The sequence below is a fragment of the Trachymyrmex septentrionalis genome, unplaced genomic scaffold, assembly GCF_001594115.1.
Source record: "Trachymyrmex septentrionalis isolate Tsep2-gDNA-1 unplaced genomic scaffold, Tsep1.0 scaffold22, whole genome shotgun sequence".
Lineage (NCBI taxonomy): Eukaryota > Metazoa > Arthropoda > Insecta > Hymenoptera > Formicidae > Trachymyrmex > Trachymyrmex septentrionalis.
The window spans coordinates 5,676,836-5,702,689 of NW_017305375.1; the positions used below are offsets into that span (position 1 = coordinate 5,676,836).

Below are 25,854 nucleotides of genomic sequence, written 5' to 3' on the forward strand. Positions count from 1 at the left end.
CTACCCCTGATAGAAATTTCACGCATCTTTCAACAGTCATTGAATATATTAATTCTGTTTAGTAGCTGAAAAATAATTAATTTTCTACATATTCTACCAAGGGATGTATGTCAATTTTTTTATAAGAAAAAAAAAAGTTAAAAATTAATAGAAGCTTTCATATAGATGAGGAAGACATCAAAGGCTTCGGCTGATATCCCATATCTAGAAATCCGATTGTATGCGAATAACAAATCGAAAATAGCTCGTATTCCATTCGTAATCTAGCTAATTCGTTCGGACATTCGTACGTGACAGGAAAACTTCATAAAAAATGCTGGACGACGCGGAAGAATGCGGGTGGTTGCAGGTTGCAAAACAGACGAAGACCCGGACCCAGCGACGCGCGACGCGCGATCGTTATGCCACGAGCGAATTAATGAAGCGTGCTGTGCGGCGCGGCGCTTCGCGTGGACGAGAGAAGCGGAGTCCGCGAAAGAAAGTTGATTTCGTAGTCGGTGGTAGTCGCATTTTTCCTCCGGATATTCCAGGGAATACCTTGTACTCCGTTTACCGCTGCCTTCTTAGAGGGCGAGCTGCCTTTCCGTCTTTAATCGCGATCAATCGTTGTATTAATAAAAAAATATATATATAAGAAAAAAGGGATAGAGAAAGCCAACTTGATTATGCGTTGGGAGATTTATATTTTAAATGCCGAAACGTGTTTGCATAGCAAAATGGTATAGACCGACGATGCATAACATAATGGAGAATTGCACAAAGTTGCAAGCGAAGGACAGAAATATGCAACGATATAAACGTACTCTTGAAACTTTGCGAAGCGACGTTCCACAACGTAGAAATTGTAAAGCTGTTTATATACTATCAAGATTAACGTAACCAGAAAGAAATTCGAAATTGAATCTTCTGTGCCGAGAGTCTTATCATAAAAACAAATTTGATTTAATAATATACCATAATAATTTGTCATAAGTAGAACTGCTTAGTTGTTATCTAGTATTTATATATAATAAATTATTATTAATTAAAATACTGCGCAGAACTATTTATTGTTCTGTGTATGTTCAGTAAATAAATCCAGAGATTTTGCGCATCTTTTATGCGCAGTAAGCAAAGCGTTATGTCTAGATTGGGATTCTAAATAATTTCTTCTCAGTTACTAGAGTTAGTGTAATTGTGACTGGTTAAAAACATACATAAAATTTCTACTAGGAATCTGTTAAATTTTTTATAGCATATCATGAATTTCTATTAGAAAAAGCACTTTTAATTATATAATTGATGCTACGTGATTAAATATGTGATGGAAGATGAAAAGATCTTTTGAAGCGCGACACGCAAACTAGAAGAGATCTTCAAGTGGCCTCCCGATCTGTGCGACTCACCGAACTTAAGAACCGAGTAGATTTAAGTTCGTTCGAGCCAAATAGCCGCCCGTATAAATAGACGCCTGTCCTCGATTTCTCGATGAGCAAATGAACCGGATGCCGAGATACTTAATACCCACCAGATGGTTAACATAGCACTTCGATTCAGTATTGATGAAGCTTTAACGGCGTGAAAAACTCGTATTCTCAACGATCGAGCACACGTCGAACGCTTGAAATCGGCGTGTTGGAATGAATGTTCGATATCTGCCAAGATATCGATTTACATCTCGAGTACATTTTCAACATAATGTCCACTTTGTCTCAAGATCGCACTTTCGATCACAGCTTAATTGACAGCTAAGTGCGAATTCAATTAATTCCCACGTCGCAAGGAATTTCCTCGCACGTTTCACTGATTTGTGCAACACAGTTGCAATAAACGACAAGGCGGTCGACTTGGAATGTTTAACAGTTTCAACTCATATTCAAGCTAATTTACATTACCTTCGATCGTCAAAGCTCTCGACTTCAAGCAATTTTGAATTAACTGTAAACGATTTCTCATATCATGCTCATCGTAAAAATCTAATAACAGATAGCCAGCAAGTTGATTTCGCCTAACTGAGTGCCTAACTTAACTGGTTGCGGTGATTCACGCGATAGCTTTTAGTACAAGCACGACGAGGCCGCGGGAAGGTTCGATCTGACTCGCGGGAATAATTCGCTGCCTAGAATTTTACCCGACGAGTTATTTCATTACACACTGCCGTCTAAACGCAAACATGCTTTTAATTTTACCTGCCACAAGTTGGCGAATATCTTACGTTCGCGAGCCGTCTTCTTTTCCCGGATACACCCGGACATCACTGCTGTAGAGAAACCTGTTTATCACGTTTCTGACCATCTATACGTGGAATGCATGCAATATCGGTGTATTGTGCGCTCGCTTTAAGAATCGAACTTAACGGACGGAAACCCGATTATATACGAGGAACAATCGCAAACCGTAAATCCTAGTTCTTACGCCACGCTCTGCAACCGATACTACTCCGTTCGCAACATTATCGCGCGCTTATGCCGCGATACGTGAGAATTACTCGCATTTGCGGCGCAGATGTTAGCACTAGAAGCTAAAGTCATATTTCAGTACAACATTAAGCTCTGTGTTTGAACTCAATAAATTATTTCGTCAGGCAGGCCGCATTGTGATAAGCGATTTTTATAATAAATCTCGTAATAACAGTTTACTTCTTGTAATATTATTTGATGCGATGTATATTACTGCTATGTGTTTGTAGATTTGCTGAATAATCTAGAGTCTGTCGCTAATTTACATAACGTTATCATTCCAACGTTAAAATACTTTCCGATCATCTAAATAAAGATCTTTTAAATGATAGTTACGTTTAGCGATTATGCATTCAAAGTTGAAGAAACTGGTTAATGCTAAAAGAGAAATAAAAAACACTCCAAACTCACTCCGTGAAACTCTGAATTTGTTCTCGTAGTGAGTTTGTAACATCGAAATCGCTGATCGCCGAGATTACACTGATTTCAATCTCTAAACTAGTATCTATATATTCCCAAATGGCATTTTTTATTGCATTCCCAGTACCGTGGTAGATGCATGGCAAATTGCATTGTCGGTGAAGTTCCGTTTTGCGATTATCGCGGTAGACTTACGGATGAACCTGCGTTTTCTCCGGGGTTATTGTGCACGACATTATTCGCGTAACAGGTTTTGCGTTATTTCACGCTCCTACAGGCCTACATTCGCATAATAACGATGGAAGCCTAGGACGTAATACGCATAGTACGCATACCGTCGCGCCAATGATGATATCTTTGGACAATTTCCTCAACGCGGGCAAAAGATCGCTCGATGCATGAATTAATTATACGCAAATTGAATAACGCGAAAAAATTTATTACGCGAAATATAAAATAATATTTTGATACATGTAAACTTGTAAACATGTAATACATGTAATACATGTAAATTGTAAAACTACAAAGTAGTATTCCAAATCTGATTAACCAAAGATATCATCATTCCAAGCAATACCAAATAAAAAATATTATAGTAACATTATATCATAATTTTTTACACAATAATGTAACTGTTCCGAAAAATTCGTATATGTGTTATATTATATTACATTTATCATATATGTTATAGTTGCTGAGTGAAAAATTATATTAATATTGATACAGTGTAGTCACAGTAGTTGGTGCCGGATAGTCAAATACCATTGCAAGTAATTCCAATTTCAATTTTTTATATAGTACGTTATAGTAAGACAGAATTTATACGTATAGTATGTTTAAACAGAACTTTATCCGCTTTTATTATTAATTTTTACGGGACAAAAAGCTGCATATAGTGGCACTGAAACAATATCATATTTTGAGGCAAGAAATATAAAATAATGAAGAACAAATCTTTCTCAAAAAAAAAAGCTTTAAGATTGTAAAAATAAACTCTCATCTTTAAAAGTTAATTACTATTTTAATCATTCTATATATTACCTCTTTAAATTATTTGAAGTGAAATCTCTCTCTAAAGAGAGAAAATTGAGCCAATGAAAAAGAATGACTCAAATCAATCTTTAAGAGTAAGAGACTCACTCTATAAGTTTTATATATAAATAGAGACTATATATACACGGTGTCTTGTAATTTTTGGCTAAGAACTTTTGTGTAGAAAGAGCAGACTAAATTGAGTCGAAAAGTTTTGTACCATTTTACAATTTGTGCAATGCTTAATGAGATATTAATTACTCAAAATTATTTAATATTGGCGTTTATTAATTTTTTACTCAAATACTATCAACTTTACAGAAAAACAACAAGAGACAAAAGTTGTTTATTTTCTTCTTATTTTAGAATTTTTATCAAATTTTTAGTACTATATTTTTTTATTGGCAACTATTTTTATCAATATGAAAAAAATACGGTATTAAAAAATTCTGAAAAAATTCTCAGATCTTTATGAAAAAAAAAAAAAGCATTTTTTTGTCTCTTGCTATTCCTCTATAAAGTTAATAGTATTTGAGTAACAAATTATTGAAGATCAATATTCGGCAATTTTTAATAATTAATATCTCGCTAACCATTAAAATGGCGAAAATTACAAAATGGTAGAGGACTTTTCGACTTAGTTTAGTCTGCTCTATCTATACAAAAGCGTTTGGTTAAAAATTGCAGAACACCCTGTATATATTAGTTTAACGTTTCATGCTACCTCTCATCGGACACACTTAAAAATTCTCTAATAAGAATTTGAACATGAGAAAGTTATTTTTTATTGGTCCGCCATATTTTAACATTTTTTGAGAGAGAGAGAGAGAGAGAAAGAGAGAGAGAGACAAGAAAAAGATAAAACACAATGAGAAAAAGAATGAAATGTAAATGTACGTCCTTCTCTCTTACAGATTTTTGTTAAAACTGCGAACCTGCATACAAAACTGTGATTCGTATCCAGACTTTTATTAAAGGGTCTCTGGATGCACCGATAACTTTCAACCGTGGAGAAAAATAAATTCGATCGTTGCACTTCCGAGTTGGTCTCTTTTTTTAAACGCGGTCGCTGGCACAGACGTGCCGTCTTAAATTAGTCGTACGATCGTTGGCACGACGACGCTATACATAGGTTTAATTAAAGACTCCGCCAATTGCACAATCACGAAGCGTCAAACGCGGTTTCTCCCGTCAGCTCTTTGTCTCACGAAATGGATATAAATTCTCTGCCGGTGCATATTACACGGCCGTGAACGCGGTTAATTACCCGACGCGAGTCAATCAACCATACTCGCGAACGATCGGTTGCGTTCATACGGAAGGACGAAGATCCTTCAACCGCTTCTCTCGTGTTCACAAAAGGCATGAAAAAGTAGCGTGCCACCCGACGATGCCGGACCGACGATGCGTGCACACGCATATCTTCGTAAATCAACGGCAATTGATACGTCGATTACAGCAGACGGACCCTCGTATTAACGCGGCGAGATGAAAACGAGGCAAGCCCTTCTTAAAACAATTATTATTGTAAAAGAGACGCAGCTATCGCTACTGCTGCTGCCGCTTTCACCGGCCTCACTTCGTATCGCGCTTATTATCGCTCCCGTTATCCTAATTTACGAACACGGTTCTATTTAGCGCAGATCGTTCTTATGTGGATTCTTTTATTCGTTTGTATAAAATAAAATGTGGCAAGAAGTGATTTTCATGCATATGCGTATCGCAAACATATTTCACGGTTTATCAGTAACGAAGTCAATCCCATTACATTGAAATCGACCTACTTACTCCGCCTACAACGCCCAGTTGAAATTTCACGAGAGCTCGATGAGATTTTTTTTTTTTTTTTTTTTTAATGAGTCCGCTTATTATGTGATCATGCCAGCTGATGATTGCGCACGCACCGTCAATGCGTTATCAATGTCGCGATCACGTACGTACGCGGTTCTCCGTGTACTGCGTCAGCAAACGAACACCCACTACTCACGCAAGGCGTCGACGAATCTTTCGAATGCGTCATAGGGCGGCCACAAAGGCGAGTAACGAGGGGAGTAAAAACTCGGAGAGATTTTACACGCGTGCGTGACTTTACCGCCACGCGGATCACGCGCTTGCGGACAAAACGAACGGTCAGGAAGTGGAACACGCTGGCGTTGACAGCGCGCGAATTCGCATCTCGTTGCAAGGGTTATCGATCGGTCCAGACCGAGATAAAACTCACGCTGACTCGTTCAATAATTTGAAGTATTCATCGTCGTTCATTGGCAATTCGCTACGACCGGTGCGAAGTCTACTACGACCGAGAATTCTTACTTAGATCAGATCATGTGGATCACGGCTGTGTTCGGTAACATACGTTCGTGTGCGTACGTAACGAGTAAGCGATTTCTTTGCGTACTGCAAAAGGTACGATTAGATTGCATCAGCGAGATGGTATAATTTTGCGGCGAAGCGGAGAAAAGTTGCGAGAAAAATTCACCGCGCCATATAATTAATACCCATGGCAGCAACGATTAATCTTATTAAAAATAATTACTAACTGTAAAAGTAATTACTAATAAAGAATATATGTATAATTAATTTGGCATGCGCGTATACGCGTTGAAATAAATTATTTTCTTGGGTGTTACACTTGGAGATTCCGCGGTCTTTATATATTATGGCACAAGGTTGTTTCCGTTGATGCAATAATATGATTCGGTATAATATATATTTTGTAAACATAAACATGAATGAAATAAAATTAAACGCTCTTATAACTTATAAGCGATTTATATGAAATGGGCAGAACAGTAATGCGAGGAGAGCAATGATATAGCTGCACTGGATGCATTAACAGCTTTATACACGAGCAAATATTGCATGGAAACGCATCGGCCACCCATTTCATGGGTGATGGAGAACGTTAATATCGGCACTCGATTAATAGCGTTCAAACATGTAAAGGTGATATCATGCCTTTCCGTTTCGTTCGGTATGCAATTTCCATGAGCGTAACGGCAGCGAATAAATTCGTTCGAATATTTAATTTCATTCGCTTCGTTCTCGGTAACGAATGAGAATAAAAAGATGGATTCCACCGACAAAGCATCGTGTCTTTCCATCCATCCTCGTAAAACTCATTAAGATATTAATAATCGTGGGGCAACAAAATCACAGCCGCCAAGTCAAGTGATGGAGTTTCTAGCAAAAGGCTGACATCGACAAACCGCCTAATGGCCTGGACTGCTCATAAATTAAGGAAAAGCAACATTTACCGAGAAAATCGGCGATTACTATCGTCGCGAAATAAGCAGCAGTAAAGTTATGGCAGAACAACGATGTGAAAAATCGTTTTCAAAGCTTGTACAAATCGTAGGATCGGAAAATATGCTATCGCTTAAGCGAGATTTCTAAAGGAAGAAATCTCATTTATTATATAATCACATTTATTTAAGTATCAATTATTAACCTTTCGTTGTAAACTGGCGATCTCATTTGGGATTACACTCTTTATAATTTTATATATAAATTGCATGCTCGATTTTCATATAAAACTTGGTCTACAGATTAATTTTTTGATAATATTTTATTCGTATTTAAAGTCAAAAATATATTGTATTATATAATATAAAAGTATAATATAATATAATAATGAGGCAGACAGAGTTTTTAAAAAATAATATAATTACCAAAAAACTTAGTTTTAAGAAATTTCTTATTGCGAAGTAGAAACTTCAAGTACTTACAATAAGTTTTGCTTTACTTGAAGTCTATCAGCGTTTGTTACACAAACAGTTAGTATTGATTTCTAAATTAATTTTCAGATTATAAGTGATTCTAAACCCTTGTTGAAGATTATATTACACTATCCTTTTACGATACTAAAAATTTCCTAAAATCGAGTTTCACGATAATTAGATTATTTCTTTGAAATTTGAATCTTAGAAGAAGTCAGAATTTAGTCAAGCTCTTAGAAAATCCTTAGAAAATAAAGATTTTTAAGCTTTTTTATTTGTAAAAAAAAAACCCCACACACAAGGATAAAAAAAACCATAATTGTGTAATGCGCTTACGTAAGTTCACGATGCCACGAATTCTTGCTTTATGGCGTTTATGATCGACGTAGGCACACCTTAAGATGATCGATTAGATCTAAAATTGACCGAGAGAACGTTTTATGACCTAACGTTATATACGAAAGCGTCAGATAACGCTTGGTTATCGACCCACGTGATTCACTTTGTTATTGATGATAAAGAAAAAGATATCGAAAATATAAAGGACACGTGGAATTTTTACGATAATAAAAATTAATCACGTTTTACGATCCGTTTGATTAATTAATTTTAATTAAGTTTCTGCTGATTCAACGTAATCAGTCTGCATTAAAATCATACGATCGCCGAGATAGAAGTGACGCTGACCGGAATCGAATAGATAACTAGTTCGAAGAAATAATACAACAATTGAGAAAGACTGATTTAACAGCATCGAAGACGACCATCGGAGGCAACGATACGGAAGACGATGATGCGGAGATTCGCGCGGAATGCGTTGACAACGACGGAGGGAAAGGGGTGCGTCGACTCTTCACGTCGCTTTTAATTACAGCCCCACCGTCTGCGACATACTTCTTTAATCGATAGACCGTTACATCGGCTTTTCAACGAGTCCGGCTTCTGTATTTCGACTCATCGGCCATTAGAATCGTGACGCATTACAGATGAAAATAAGACGATGAACGAGCGTATCTAAGCAGACCAATCCGTGGATCCCAGGAACCAGTAAAATATATAAAAAGCCTAAAAACTATAGCGAATCTTCTTGCCATTTTTCATGAGCTTTCTTTGACGTTAGCTTTATTAAACCTGTCAGTTTCTGTTATTATTCATAGATTCTCGGAACTTTCGTATTCTAGGATCGTAACGTTAACGCTTGAATTTTAATGACAGATTAATCTCAGAATAATAATTTAGATAACGTGCGTGAAATGCATATTCACAGAAAAACTGAACGGACACATTGTATTTAAACGTATTCACTTGTAAAAATAAGAATAAGATTAAGCTCTAAAGATATAAATCAAGTGCAATGAAATGCTATAAGAATCAACACTATGTAAATTTTATGGGATATAAATTTATATTTATTTGTATATATAAATTTTATTTTATCAACATTAAAAAATCGACCCGCGTTTTAGAGAAGATTATCCTCAGTAATTATATTTATTAAAATTTATATACACACATGTCTAATTAGCGTTGGCTCTTATGCTTGATTTAATTTGTAAAGACATTTAATTATCCTCTGTTTGTAGTCATTTATAATTATAAATATTTTTAAGTACTATCTCGAATTGATTTGTGGTTTTTTTTCGGTCAGATCGAAATCCGTGTTCTTGTTTGCTCGAAACGTGCGAGAAACGCAAAGGCAGCGAGCGTGTTTTGCGTACTAGGTTTATGATTCTGTGCCTAAATTTACGCGCGGCAGCTTTAGAGCGTGTGCACGCAGCCTTACGGGACTCTCTGTATGTATATCCGGGGTTTCTGAATAAGTGCTGCGCGGTCGCTTACGTAGATTGAACGAGAGCCAGAGAGTTTTCGGCGATTCTCTTAAAAGTACACAGACGGAGGTGTGAAATTGTCTGATGGTATATTCGCGGAAACGCTCTCCAGAAGTATGACGGGATCAAATTGTGCGTAGAAACTTCTACGCGGATATAAATCCGCTCGATCGTGTCTGTAACCTAACCAATTCCGTTTGGAATATTTTCATCTGAAGGAGAAATCTTTTTCTCCTTCAAGGATTATTGCGATCGAAAAGGTAGATACGATATGATATTTCTGCTCTATAAATCACGTTACATTTTACGTGTATATAATTAATTTTATTATTTAAATACTAAACTCCGTTTAATCCGAACTTCCTGTATCAATGGCAAAAACAGTTTAATGAGCGGCCGCTCATTTATGGCTGCGTGTGTGCTGATTCCACGCTAAATTCATTACGTCGCGTCACTGTTGAATGAATCAGGGCAGACGCATCGCTGTCTCGCGGTTCACGACGATTAGTCAGTATTACCGGTTTCAAATGTGTCAAGTCCTCAATCGAAAGAAGGTGTCCGTCTGCGAGGATGCACAAAACAGCGGAAGGATCGTAAATCGCGTAAGGCGATTCCGAGACAGAAGCTCGAAGAGTGCGCGCTTGAATGGGGATATAATTGCGGAGACCAATCGGACGGATCATCATAAACGTCGCGCGGATTTTCTTCTTTTCATTTTTCTCATTTATTGGTGCTTCGTGCAGTGATACCTGGCCATCTGGTCACAGCCAGATTCTGCCAAAAGCGTGACGGTTGTGAGTCACTCTGCGCGGTCCGGTTAGGTTTCTCTGGCAGTCGGATTTATTCGCGTCTGTATAGGATATCGCGTGAAGAGTTGCATATACGCTAAGAGTCAAATTTATTTTGAAAGAATATATAAAACGTTTTTAAGAAAAAAAAAGTAAATTCTCAAAATTAAATTTTTCTCAATTTTAAAACTAACCTTCTTAAATTTTCAACAAAAAAAAAAGTAAAGCTAGAATGACATGTTGTCATATTAATTATTCATTTAAAATTATTATTGTAAAATATGCTAAGATACACCCTTTAATCGTTGATCTCGCATCGCCCGTTTGAATTGCACCAACGAGCACCAACTCCCGCGAGAACGACACGTTCCCGACATTCGTTTTCATCTTTCCTTTTGCCGTTACATAAAATGACATCAGGAAACTCCCCTCTGCCTTCTATCATGTATTATGCATTGAGAGTCCTTTGCAACTAATAGCTAATCCCGGGCATACGAGGTGCCTTTCCATTCGAGCGGGCGTCGTGACGAGGAACTGTATCTTCCACGATTTAATCTGGGCGGTGAATCTTTCCGCGCGAACAGTCGCTTTCGATCTACGCGGGCATGCAAAACGGCCGGCTGCCTTTTTTTTTCGCAATGCGAGCTCAAATCCGCCGTGCGATCGCTCGCGGCAACAACGTTTAAAATAACTATAAGCTACGGTTCGAGAAATCCTCGCGGTATTTCTTCGACGGCTGTAACGCGACCAAAACGGCAAGTCCTCTCCGAAGAAATCTCGCTTTGAGCGCGATCAAATTGTTGGTTCTAGGCAAATAATTGAGAATAAGATAAAATTACTCCATAATCAAATTATACTTGGATTTGCATGATGACTATAAAAGAGATCTAATTTTAAACCCTTTACACACATTTATATTTAAAAAGTATTTGTAACTGCAGGATGGAATTTAAAAATAATCTAATAGTTCTGTCGAGATGTAATAGTCTGGCTTTTTATAAATGAATTTCTTTATCGGTAAATTTATTTCTTCTCATAATGATCGCTTATTTAAAAACAAGAAATATATTTTATTAATTCCGGATAACTATACCCACACCTTTTAATCAAGACTATCACTTTGGATACTTTGAAACACCACATACAAGTAACACATAACGTGTTAGATATAGGTGTGCTTGAACTTTTTGGTCTACACACGCTAAATTCCGTTACTTCGTACGACACTCGTGTAAAATGGACCAAGAGACAGTTATGTCAAGCCATGACAGAAATTGGACCTGCTCCTGTTTCGGGACGCTCGATGTCGGAAATAGAACATTCTACTCCCTAGAATTCCGGCTGCTGATTGCGCGATGGAATTGCAGAGACAAGACACTTATGTTCGCACATATCCGGATTGCCGTTGGCAATTTTATTGTAACTTATTGAAGAATATCGTCAAAGAAATACCGAAGCTCTTTTCAATAATCTCTTGACTTGAAAATATCTGGTAATTAATTTCTTTAAATAAACACCTTTGTTATAAAAGGAAGAAGGTTGTAATATTTACCACGTGTCACGCCACTCTTCCCGAACATATCCGTAATGCGATTGTTTTTCGTAAGCACCTGTTCCAACAGAATTAAAGCGATACGAGCACGTTAGACCGTCACACTACCATAGCTTCCACGGTTGAGTCAACGCGAAACACTTCCGTTTGACGAGGACCACTCCGTCGGCCGAAATGCATGCCTGCTGATTCACCCTGTACGCTCTCCATGTAGATATCCCCTCCCTGTACGCGTTGCAGCCAACAAAAATATACCGGGTGTTCCCGGAAAATTTCGGATATATCTTTACGTAATCCGAGACCGTACGAGATAATTTTGTTGTGAGACGCGGTCTCGCATAACGTCGTAGAGTGATAGTTTCAGAGTAGTACACATTTAATCGAGTACATAAATGTTTCTAAAAGAATTTTATTGTTAAAATTAAAAAATAATAGAGTCTTTGCAGTAAAAAATGAGATTTTTTTTTTAGAGATTTTGTAAGAAAATGGCAATTATTAATTATATAATAAAATAAAAATTACAACATAGTAATTTACTTAAAGTATATTATGAATAATTCTTTAAAAACGTTAAGTAATATGTATAATCGAGTTTGAAATTATCATTGAAGCATAATGCTTTAATATTTACTGCGCTTGGCAGTAGTATATGTAATAATATAACGTCGCTCGGATAAGATAATCATCGATAAATGATGGTACATTGCATATATTTGTCTTTTACCAATCTATTGCTTACTTAAGATTACACTTTTTATGTTCCTCGCCGTGCATACAATAATTTGAAAAACACGCTCCCTGTTATCGTTGAAAAGAAAAAAAAATTCCCGGTATATATTTCGTAATATATTTATAATTTGTAAATATTACGACATAAAATTTATTAATGAAAATCTTCAATAACTTATAAAATATATAAATTATGAAATTCTTTATACACCTGAAAATTATTTTTAAATAATCTCTGGATACAAAAATAAAACAAAATGCTTATAAAAAATTTACTATAAAGACAAATAACTAATTAATTAGACAGTAACGACAATAAAGATAATTCTCTTGTAAATAATCAAATTCTAAAGCTGGCAAGTAACAACAATGAAAATAATTTCTTTTCTAAATAATCAAATTCTAATCCTGCCTTTCCCGCTATTTTTAGAACAACAAATAAACGTAAAATTCGATTTATCTCTTACATTATTCAGATTGCGAAAGGATACAGATCACGTGGCTGGCTAAGCTTATGGCGCCAACATGTGCTACGATGGTTTTTATAAAAAGATCACACTGCTTCGCCAGCTCGAGCACGCAGAAATTTCCAGAGGAATTCTAGCGCGTTCTCCGTATTTACCTCATCACTGCGAATTCTCGCGGCGTTGTTAACCCTTGATAAAATCGAGCTATCTGTTAATTGATAGGCATGAACGTAAGATAGGCGTAAATTTCTCATTACACTCTACGCTTGTTACAATCAACGATCTACGATTTTCTGTGATGTTTAAACGTCATGCAGGACGCGAGTATGATAACCGCCCGTATGAACGTTCTAATAACAACGTAATCGCGTGAGTCACAAGTTAGATGTAGCGTGCCAGGATGAGAAGCCGGCTTGGAAATCATTCCTGATGACGGATTTCTTCCTGTGTGAACAGTCTAATGAAAATTCATTACTGAAACCTTTCCCGCCTATCACTATCTCGAATTAATAGTCTTTTCAATTTAATTAGTAAATTAGCCAGAGCGATAATTGTTATTTATAACAAAACTGTGAATCAAAGAATACATGTATTATCTTTTGTACGTTTGTACAAATGTCGGGAAAGAAATTAAAATAGATTAAAGCGATTAAGAAGGAAAATGAGATAAATTAGTGAAATAAATTGTTAAAAAACGACAGTGGAAACGATGGCGAGTGTAAATTAATTAAATGGCATGCATTTCGAAGAAAGTGGTGACACGTACAGCGTAGAAAAATTGTTCCACATCGTAAACTATTTGCTAATTTTAGCTCTGACCGCAACTTACAGAAGACCGTATTTCGTTGATCGCAACGCTCCTGCCAACGATCTATGAAACCACAGTGTAAGTCAAGAAATGTATTAATACAAGATAAGGAAGAATGAAGTGTATTCTTAGACTCTTCAAATTTTATAAGATATATAATGCAAACAAATAAAATTTATTAAATTTTCGAATTAAATTTCAGATGAACTATCAGTTTCTTTTAACATTTTTCTCGTTCTCTAAATATTTATTATCTATTTAGTTAACATATCTATAATTAAATATCAGATGTATTTGATGTATAAATTATAACAATACAAATTTTAATTACTAACTGTTCTTTTTTAATAATAAATTAATAAAATCTGACGTCTAGTTATAATAAAAGTCGCAGATAAATTTCTGAAATTCCAAAATAGTCGTCGTAGTTTATACAAATTCGTGCATGTAATCGTTATTTATTTTACTGCACGCGTTGCTTTTAAGACTCAAAAACAATGGTTTTGCTGAAGTATTTAAAAATTTAATTAAATATAGATCTGAAAATAATTTTGTTGAAATATTAAAATAATTATATAGAACACTTAAACGTTAATGACAATACTACAAAAAGTTTTAACATTGTAGCAATCAATTTAAGCGCTCTACATAAATATTTTGAAGGTCCAAACGAAATTATTTTCAGATCTGTATGTAGTTAAATTTTTAGATATTTCAGCAACCCGTTCTTTCCGTGTAATTATTATTTTTATTAGAATTTTATTTAATAAAAGATGAACTGACTTTTTCTCCCGACTTTTCTCTGTACATTTTTCTCTATGCCAATAATAATAGTATGATAGATCACGAGAGCAGTAAAATCGCGGAAGGAATCACAGTGTGTCACCCACTCACTTTCTCTGCCTTCGGCACCTATTTGTGCATGTGCCGCATTTCCCTGTTACCGTTGAGAAATCATTGTTACTCCTTGCGCTGTTAGATAAATTTCGCAAGGAATTTGGCAAAATGTGTCTGAGCGTGACGGACATAAGTTGGCATCATCTCTTAACCAGGAGAATATTTTTATCTCGCTCATTCCAGTAAAATTTATAAGCGTACGCGAGTATTTGTTAGCGAGAAGCGATGTAACGTCCCGAGATGTTTATTATACCACTACATTCTTTCCATCGCGTTGTCAGGCCGAAAATAGAACGGAACAGCGAAATCTATTTGTCCCTACGTTGTCGTAAGAAACATACATGTGCTTTGACAACAATTTCGAAATCATAAAATTTCTTGTTGCTTTGAAAAACAATATAATATTATAAATTTAATTTAATTTAATTTAATTTAATCTAGTAATTATTTATTGCAAAGCTATAAAAGAGACTACAGTTAACAGAGTAATAGGCATAAAATATGATACAATAGGCTATATATAGTTAAGATAAATACAATTAACATAAATACAATAGACAATAAAGTCAATGCGATATCATAAAATTATCGATCTGTCAGAAAAACCAGTATTTTCAACGTAAACTTTCACGTGGCTCGTTTGCCTGATACAATTCGACCGCTGAAAACTCGGCAGACGTGCTTCACTGGTAATTACGATGAGTTGCACCGCACTTAAAGCTGTTTCGTCAGACGTATTCTAAACTAAACGCGGCTCATAAATAGCAGGCGGTATACTAATGCTTCCGCGGTAAATTGTATGGAAAAAAAGTCGTGCGGCTGAAGGAAAAAAAAAACAGTAAGAATTTATTGCAGCCTGTAACAACACTGTTAAATGACCTGTAATGTCAAATTTAACCTAATGTAAATCGCCACTGCTCCTACTCAATTATATCATCATTTTATTCTCAAACAATAATTATATAGGGTGTTTCCTCTAACTTGATCATCTAAAATATCTCCGTTGTTTTTAATGTTGTTACGAAAAAATACCAAAAGAGAAAGTTGTTCGATTCGAAGGGGCATATATTATGATAACCAAAAATTTTTTTTAATGTCATATTTTTTGAGATTTCAAGGTCACCTCTACTTTTTTAAATGGAATTGTATAATTTTTCTTTGCAAAATATGATTCTTCTAATTATTCTGTATATAAAAGTATTAAGGTAGTAATATAAAAAAACCAATAGTTTATTAACTTTGTGATAATTGTATCTTAATACTTTTATAAATAGAATAATGAAATGAATCAATTGATGGAAAGAAAAAGAGTTGCTCATTAAAAAAATTATCCATTTTGCATACATATTTTTTTAAAACAACTATGTGTTTTCTTTCCATCAATTGATTTATCTCACATTCTGTTCATAAAGATGTTACGGTACAATTCTAAAAAAATTAATAGTTTACGAGTCATTTAACATTTTATGTCAATATATGCCAGAATATTACTTTATATATATATATATCACTATCATAATATCTTTATATTCAAAATAATTAGAGGAATCATACTGTGTAAAAAAAAATCATACAATTTCATTTTAAAAAATAAAGATGATCTTGAAATCTCAAAAAATATGATCTTGAGAAACATTTTTTGGTCATCATAATACGTGTTTCTTCGAATCGAACAATTTTCTCCTTTGATATTTTCTCGTATCATTAAAAATAACGGAAATATTTTAGTCAAGTTAGAGGAGACTCCCTGTATATTTGATACTATACAGTGCCAATTTGTACTATATATAGTATCAAACTGACATGACATAGTATCAAATTTAACTATTTTTAGTATAAAATAACGATATATTTAGTAGAAGCAGTGACTTAAATTAGGTTATATTTAGTTATATTTACACTATATTTAACAGTGAACAACGCGAACAATATAAATTCATCAAACCTGGTTTGCAAAGTCATTGCTGATTTTTGTTTATTGTTATATTCCAAATCTAATAAAAATACTGTTTATACTGCAAGAATTTTTAAATAATGTATAAAAAAGAAATTAAATAAAAATAAAAATAAATAAATACTATATTGTATGATATTAAAGCTCGTTTCCATTGAAGCTGATTGTGCTGATATTAGCTTCATCTTCTTTTAAAGATTTCTATTTTAAAAGATAAAGAAGAAGCCAGTATTGTTGATCGGCACAGATTGGCTTCAGTGCAGATGAACTTTTAAATTTACAAAAGAAGATAAGGTATGCATTTTAGCGTCAAATATTCTGTTTAAAAGACATATCGAATTTCTTGCTTGCATCATCATTTTTTTATGGAATACTAGATTTAGTTGAGTAGTGTTCGATAAGGTATATCGTTTAATGTGTACCTTATCAATTACGTACGATGATAGACACGCATCCTCGGATGATCACAATGCGCGTTATTGTGCTCGCGGCTGCTTATATCGTATCATTTTTTTTCTTTTTTTCTTTACTTACAACATATTGCAAAAGACAATCGCGTGCTCCATTTTTCTATGTGCAGGAAAAGCGATCAGCGAAACTCGTGATATTTTGAATATGTATAAGAATCATGAACATTATAATTTCTTTTTACATTGAAAGTACGGACAAAGATGTTAAATTGTTCTCACTTGAGTCGAAAATTTAGACACAATATAAGTGAATAATTAGTTGCAAATATGTACATATAAAAATGCACAGATCTGTGTAAAGTACTAAATATAAAATTATAAATATTTTACGACTATATAATTTTCTTGGAAATATATCGTTGCAATGAGCAGATTTATTTGAACTCTTCAGTGACTCTCGAAGTGAGGCGCAACTTTCCGCACGCGGAAAGATAATCCTGCGGTGAGATATCGCAACATCCGTGCGAGATATGTGTCACCAGAATGACGGAAACGTGCTGCGACTTATCGAGAGAAACCATGCGTTTCTTTCGCTCATAATAAATATTCTCTCTCTTTATCTTTTTTCTTTCTCTTTTTTTTCTCAATAGAGACTCGTAATAGAACGAGTTAAGAAGCTATATGGTGCCGAGTGGCAACCCAAGTGAAAGAGAGAGAGAGAGAGAGAGAGAGAGAGAGAGAGAGAGAGATGATTCTTTTCGCGAATCACATTCTTCTGATTGCAATGTGCGAGATGCATCGCAATACATCGTTTATTCTCATTAAGCCCTTCTATCAACTGGGGTCACGCGGGCTTCTCGTAGTTTATTTTCGCGCCGATGATTCATGACGAGTTCGTTACTCGCGAAATGCCGCGTTTCTTTTATGTAGCGAGACATCGCACGAGACAGGCCATATCCCGTGTACTCGAATGCATCGATTCATGCCAGATCAGCATTGTATAGTAAAACAAAGAGAGCATTGCCACGAAACTTCCCTTCTCTTCTCGGTCGACTCTTAATGAAAATGTTGGAACTGTCATCTCAATAGATTCGAGTTCTATGCCGAAAATAAAACAATCTGTACTTGATATTTACATCACTCTTTGTGCAATTCTTCAGCTAATTATTGATTTAGGCATGGTCGATTATCCCTGGAAAGAAAGGTCGGAGAATACAAAATATCTTCGTATAATAACAAGAAGTGGATGATATAGCGAAATGACACGCGATTGACACATTCATATTCGCAGAAAATTAGATTGAAAACATTTTATGCTACTTGAATGAAACTTTTGTTCGCGATCTTTTGCGTACTTACTTTTTTATATTACAATAAGAATATAATGAACTTTTAAGACTATTTAATTTGACAAATTAATTGATTAAAATTAAACAGTCTCAAAGGTTTATTAAACTTTTGCAAAATTACACATCGTAAGATCTTATTACGTCTATTGAATGTGTTATAATACTTTACCGAACTTCATCAACAAAGCAATAGTGTGCAGTTTAATTAGCATCACAGTGCAATATCTCTCGCGTCTCTTATGTCTATTCGAAGGCCATTGTATGCAATAGAATGCAATGAGTATTGTCTACGATAAGGAAACATTTTTAACGTATAGCATGAGTAGAGCACAATGAAAGCATTTTTTTCATAAAAATAATGATTTGAAAAACTAAAAATGCGTGCATACGAGAGACAATATAACAAATATAAACAAGGCTGAACAAACAAAAGTCGTTTCGTTCAAAATGTATAACATGTTTTCGACATATAATTCTGCGAATTACGAACGTGTCAGTCGCGTGCGTCATTTTCGCTGCGTATTGGATTTCTATTCGCCTCTTATTCTTTGCATCTTGTTATTATATGAGGGTATCTTGAATTTCTTGATTTTTTTCTTTTCGGGGAAAATCGACCGCGCCAAATTAGCCGAAGAATCTGCGGTCGAAGGAACACGTTGCGTGACATCGCTCGTGTGCTGGCTCTTGGTGTATACGCTCCGTATTTCGGTTGCCGATTGTGGGAACGGAACGGGCGCCGATGGCGCAACGTTCGCGCTTAAGTGCATCTATAATTGTGAAATTAATGCAGATTTCAACCGCGTTAATTATCCGCGATCGCACGGACCGGATATGAACGATGTGCGTTTCCTCGTTGCCGCGGCATCGGGTTGGAAATTCGACGCTCCTCTGGGTCGACGGCCTTCCTGCGTCAGATCCCTGGGACAAAAGGATCTCTGTGTTCGGGAATTCTTGCCCACCCTACCTCCCCGTCCTTCGTTGCACCGCGTCGAACGCCAATGCCGAGCTCTTTGACGTCTTCCCTGACGGCTCCTCCTCGGCGACTCACCGAGAAGAAAATGAAAGTGCATCCGCGCGCGAACACGCTCGTCCCTAGAATACGAAAGCGAGCCGCGAGATTATTCGTCTATCTGCTAATTACTAGGGAGTTTGTCAATTTGTCTTCAGCACGACGTCCGTCCGTTAATTAATCTCGACGCGAGACGCTTTTGTACCCGTCGAATGTGATTGGAAGTCAGCGAGAGTCGTCCTGCTAATTTCTCACAGGTAACATGGCTGTTTGCAAACAGTCGTATTATTCGGGCTTACCCTAGAGAATCATCAACCGTCTGCGTGAATAAAGCTAAATTCGTGACTGTGAAGAATGGTGAAAAATAGAGGGCAAATTTACAATCCCATCGATCGATCTCTTTAAGGGATCGACGTGCATTAAAATATTACGATAAAAGAATAATAGGTCAATTCTAAGCAAAATCATAAGGTTCGTAACTTGTCTTCTCGTAAGAACCTATGATTGGAATGATTATACAATATTTTTACAACTAGTTTCTTGCTAGCCGTAAGATTAACGAGAAATCATAGATCGTACGTCTTAAGGTTCGTGTAGAATTACAACTTTAATTGTAAGTTTCTACAAGTAAGTCTTACGAGAAAATTACGAATCTTATGATAACAGAAAAAAATAGATTGTGTGATTTCGCGAAGCTTGCTGGGCGAGGTTAACATCTATAACTAAGAAGATTGAACGACTCAAAAACGACAAAGAAATTATGTCTACAAGCAATTAGCAATGTGTTAATTCAGCTAATTCTTTGTTACAGTGAAAATTGCTAATGTAACAAGTTTTCTTCAGCAAACAAGTAGTGCGCCATCCTAAGTAGCATGTTTCGTTATTAATTTTAATCTATATATTGGATTGATTTAGAAAGTTATTTTTGCTGTGTATTAATTGCTGCGCTATTACAAAAATACGATTACCTAATCGTTAATTACATCGAGAAAACTAACTGTTTATATACATATATATATATATATATATATAAACAGGCTATAGATTTGCTGGAGTCAATGGAGTTTAAAGTTGCTTTAACAAATCTTTTTCCGTGATTCCGCTTAGAAGTGAAGTCTCCCTTTCGCCGTGAACGAACGAGAAGTCAGCGAATATATCTGACTCTACCGTGTTTACGTTCGTTTGAAAATTTAAAACGCGATCAAAACGTGATCTCTTCCGGAGACGTGACGTCGACGCGTCGATCAGAACCCGGAAAGGATTTTAATCGTATTCAGAAAAGCGGCGAGTGCCGGCTTGCAGCGGAATGCAGTTCGCAGGATTCCAGCTGGCTGGCTTGGAAATAGTGACGTAGCACGTCAAGGATTCCGTACATACGTGGACCGCACTGTTTCCGATCGGTCACGTTCGGCGACGGCATGCCGGCACGGATCCTCGTGCTTCTCGTAGGTAGGTAAGCAAGATATGGGGACTCACAAAAGAGAGAAGCGCACAAGGCGAACCCGCGCGTGCATATATACGATAGGACAGGATCGGAGGACCGGACGACCACCGATCGCTGTTGGCTTCGCCGAGAACGGAGCGCACGTTTTCAGCACGCGCAGTAACCGTAAGCGAATTTCACCGCGAGGTAAAGGGTCGCCGGCAAGGTCGGCACACAATGTATATATGTATATATATATATATAATATGTGTATAATAAATATATAAAATACATATAAAATAACCCGTATACATGTAATACTACTACATTACAGCGAGTGTCTATAGAGATTTCATGGACTCAATCCTTGACATGTAAGAGGATTCTCTGAGATTTTGCCGTACCTATACATATGTATATACTCTCTTCTTTTATATTCTCCAAATACATTTAATCAAATCTTTTTTTCCTCCCTCCGGGAATAATTTTTAGAGGAACTCTTTAAAAAAAGTTATTTTAGATTTTGAAAATCATTTAAAATTATCGAAATCATTTTTCAGCCACTAAAGATATTGTATAACTCATTAGGAAGTAGTGCAGCTGTAAGAATTAATGCAGCATTTTATTAACAAGATGCAAAGTAGATGCGTGGCCGGTTCGTACACGCGAACCGTGTGTGTCCGTTAAATAAAATGAAAAAGAAAGTGAGAACGGTGAATCAATTTTCTGTACACGTGAAATTGTTCACGCGCCGACTCTGCCTTTTTGGACGTCTGGAGGCGATCGACGGGCAAAGATCCGGGCTTATTCGTGCCGAATCTCGATGGAGAAAAGGCGACAGTCTCGGGAGCAAGACGACGGAGCAGGTCGTTATTTGCGGCTGCCGGACGACCGTATGTAAATCACGTCCGCCGAGAAGAGACTTCGGGGGCGATCCCCGATCGCATCGCGACGCGGGAGAAGCCGTACGTGAGTAACTGGGACGGCGATAAAGGTGACTCGCTTTCGACGAGGTCGCGCTTCGTACACGCGCCTTCGCGCGACAGTTTCCGATCGATCGACCGTCGAAGGAAATGAAACGACATTAATTCCGAACGAATTTCTTTGCCACCAGATTCTTAACCCTAGCTATATAACAATATATGCGAAAGAAGGTATGCAAAGAGCCAGTAATGTATTTAGTAACAAACTTTCATTAAAATTCAATCATAAATTACAATGCGGCAAAACAAGCGTTTCGACTCATTTTCGCTCGAGTCATTTTCAATGTTGCGGTAATATATTAAAATATCTGTGGTATTACATTCTTCATATCGTGTAGTGTCTTGCGAGTCAGTTATATCAGAATTCAAAGCAGTCAGAAAAACATTCTAGAAACGTAACCGTGAAAATATTAATACTTGATACAAGCGAATTAATAATATACATATAATATTTATAATTATGTACCTGTTGTGGCCAATATCGGTCAATACAAAAATGTTGAGAGTCCATTAATAAAAAAGAGAGAAGACGCAGGTAGATGGTAATTCATATCGCACAATGTTTTTTTTTTTTCAAAAAATTTTCAAGCAAATTTACAAGAGTAGCTATATATTCTGGGGTTCCAAAAACCTCAGTGCAATTTGCTAAATCGAGATTTTTTTCGTGTTTTTGAACTTTTCTTTTTCTTTCAACCTATATACCTCGAAGCTCTTTAATTCTATCGACTTTTACACATCATGGATTTGTTTCTTAATCAAGTCTCCATCGATTAAAAAGAAAATTAATTGAAACGTATTCATTTTTACGGAAGTTACAAATATGGTATATCAAAGGTAAAAAAAGAGTGTACATACTCGTATACTAGGTTTAAAAAGGAACACTCATGGAAGGTGCTGTCTAAATTCTTTCAAGTGAATCTCACTTTAAAGAATTTAGAGAGTGCATCTTTTCTTCAGTGCAACTCCTCGGAAGTGCGATGTATACTAAAAAATTTTAACTTAATTAAGACATACATGAAAAAACACAGAGTAAGTCTAAAAATATAGAGCGGATTCTGAATCGAGAAAACTGTATTCTACGTGCTTTAGCTGCAATTTACGTACGACAACCTCGATAATCAATGTTCCGCCCGATGGATTCCGGGATTTAAATGATTCGAGATGTGTTGGCAAGAGATATCTAATTTTTCAAGAAAGGCAAGTTATACCGTGACTCTCGTGGAGACATTTTATTCAGTGGAACAAGATAATTAACGGATCTATATGACTGGAACGGAGGACGATGATGCTACGCAGCTCGACTGGTCGAACCGGAGTAATGCGCGAATATATGCAAGGCATGCAAGGAAAATGGTGTGAAAGGCATGGATTAAATGTAAAAGACATTCACCGATACCGAGGAAAAATTAGTGATTGCTAATGATTTTCGTTACGAAAATCGATCAGTAAGTACTTCCGGCGATGTGTGTATCGAGGCATTTCATTATTTGTATCCTGGTTCCCTATTCATGTCCGTTATTTCCAGCCTGCGATTGATATCTTAATTGCAACGCATATAGAGTGTATTTACAATATTCTGTGTACTATGTAGTTCAAAACTGAGATAGTGGCAGATATATCTTTTGCATTAGAAACTTTTAAAAGCGTTTCTTTAAGACACTCGCTAATTGCGTTTTAAAATTGAACGTTTGCGTTTTGCGCAAGATTATTTAATCGATCTAGATTTTGCAGGAATTTTTTCTTAAACCCTAAAACGCTATCGATACGTAAATTTTACGTAAAAGTAAGCAAAGTTATAAAATGCTAAGCTATGTCTTTAGTGATCACAGGAAGTCCACAATCTAATGTATTAAAAGCTAGGACAACCTGAGATAAGACCTTATCGTGGAAATTAGATCTTTTAAAAATTCTGTTTGCTCTTTTTTTATATATCAGATTTAGATTCTCCGGTGTATTATAATAGAGAACGTGATACGTAATTTCAATTTTCAAGCATTAATTTTTTTTTTCGTTATGTATTTTATTTAACTGTTATGAGGAGACACACAATTGGCCTACATATTATTTAAAGATTGAATTTAATAATATTATTTATAATAGAGAAAGAAAGAGAGAGAGAGAGAGAGAGAGAGAGAGAGAGAGAAAATTCTTGTTTTTTTCTTTTCTTTTAAATTAATAATTTAATTATTGTATTTATATATTGTATAAAGGTCTAGATTATAAATATTTTGTTATTAAATGTGTAAAAACTCCGTGTACATTAATTAAAAGATTAAGATCTATTTCTTATACATAAAATTAACATATTAATAATATTAATAGTGTACCAGTCAATATCGATAGTTCTAGAATTTACGAAAATTTCATCGAAGAATTATTTTCAGACCTCTTCGATACGAGAAAAGTTAATCTTGTAACACTTTATACGTACAAATAAACGTAGCTCAAATGACAGTTTTATCTTTCAGCCAGGTAGAATCGTCTAACAGAATTTCCAAACTGTGTTTCTCCTCGAATATATTTTGGTATACAAGTACTCTCGCTGTTATAGCGCCATAAACAACCGTCGACGGTAGGAGAAAGAGCACTTCTTGAGAGAGTTTCTACTCGTAATATCCCGCGCACACTACATGTATGTAGCTAGTTTTTCATTTGCGCCACTATATTTACAAACAGTGCCATATTAATCAGCGGAATCCGCTTCGACAGCGTATGTATTGTATACGAGTCCATACTTCGTTCCGCTAGATTCTGTCATACTAATCATATAATTGTTTCGTCGTTCAGGCAGATCTCTCAGAAATTTTACTCGCAATTAGCGAGGCTTTGCCATTTTATTTCATCATTCTGGAAAATTTAACAACCATTGACGGCGAAAGCAAACACGCCAATATTATACGCGAATGTACTATTCTCCATTTTATCAAAGTAAATAATCTTATTGAAACTCGAGATTAATACTTAATATCGTCAATTTGGTCATTTATCTTCTGCGTATTCTTTTCTTTGAAATTTTAGGAATAAATTATGATTCTATATCCTTGCCTTTTTTTTTAAACACAATCTTACAAATATTTTCTAAAGATGTTAAAGTACATGTAAGAATTACGTAATAATTTTCGTATATTCGTAAAAGTGAAGGAAATTAACCCAGAACGACCCATCATGTAATGAAGGATCGGAAAATCATCGTGTATAAAAGTTAACTGATATATATAATTTCTCTCATTTTATGCTCTTGTTTTAATATAATAATAACGCATTATATTTTTATTTTATAGAGCATCTATAAATATTTAAAATGTTATAACAATCGATATCGAATACCAATACAATAGACGTGTTTTAAAGGGAACGCAACACTACTAAATAAAGTGCGTTATATTGCATAACTTAAAGTTGAAATTAAAAGAAAAATTTCTCTTTTCTGAAAAAAACTCTTGCTCTTATTTTTCAATAACTCTGACAAAACTTTCTTCAAGGTTAAAGAGTATCCGAATCTCTTTTGATCTGGTTAGCAAAGTATCAGCTGCGCTCTCGATTCTCCCTTCATATAAACACACTTAACCCTTTAACTCTCATGGATATACATTACAAGCGCATATACATTACAAGCGCTGGTCTGTTAAGGCAACGCTGTTTTTTCGTTTCTGGACTATATTTGTCCAAGTATTCGACATTTAAAGGGTAATATAATTTTTATGGGAGATAAATCGAATTCACGCTCGACAGCAAAGTTAAATGAAGGTCGGAAGGTGTATGGGCGTGACAAATTTTCCCTCGAGAAGACCCTACGCGAATACCTTACTCCGAAAAAATTCGAGACCTTCGTCCTTGGATATATTGTTTGCCGGTTGGGTCAATAGTACTCGTCGGACGCCACCGTGTCTCGCCCCCGCTGAGTGACACTTGGAAAGATATTCGAAGGAGAGTCTCGCGAATTCGTGTTGATCGCGAGATGGAAAAGAAAGATCGCGAGGGGAAGAGAAAGAGAGATCCGGCATGCGAGCGGCCGCTGGAAGGGCGAGGGCTCGTTGTTGTCGACAG

General features: G+C 35.8%; 1 protein-coding gene across 5 annotated transcripts in view; it reads right to left on the bottom strand.

The window, feature by feature from the left end:
• The window catches only part of LOC108748331, a 75,368-nt gene that overhangs the window by 48,800 nt on the left and 714 nt on the right, over positions 1-25,854 (bottom strand). For 4 of the 5 annotated variants that reach the window (XM_018486407.1, XM_018486405.1, XM_018486408.1 and 1 more), the window contains exon 1: positions 11,779-11,948. The exons of the other annotated variant lie outside the window; for it this stretch is intronic. In XM_018486407.1, the coding sequence (XP_018341909.1) occupies positions 11,779-11,806 (28 nt within the window). In that variant the 5' untranslated portion in view covers positions 11,807-11,948. Of the gene's footprint in view, positions 1-11,778; positions 11,949-25,854 lie in introns of those variants that run through there. 5 annotated transcript variants of the gene reach the window in all.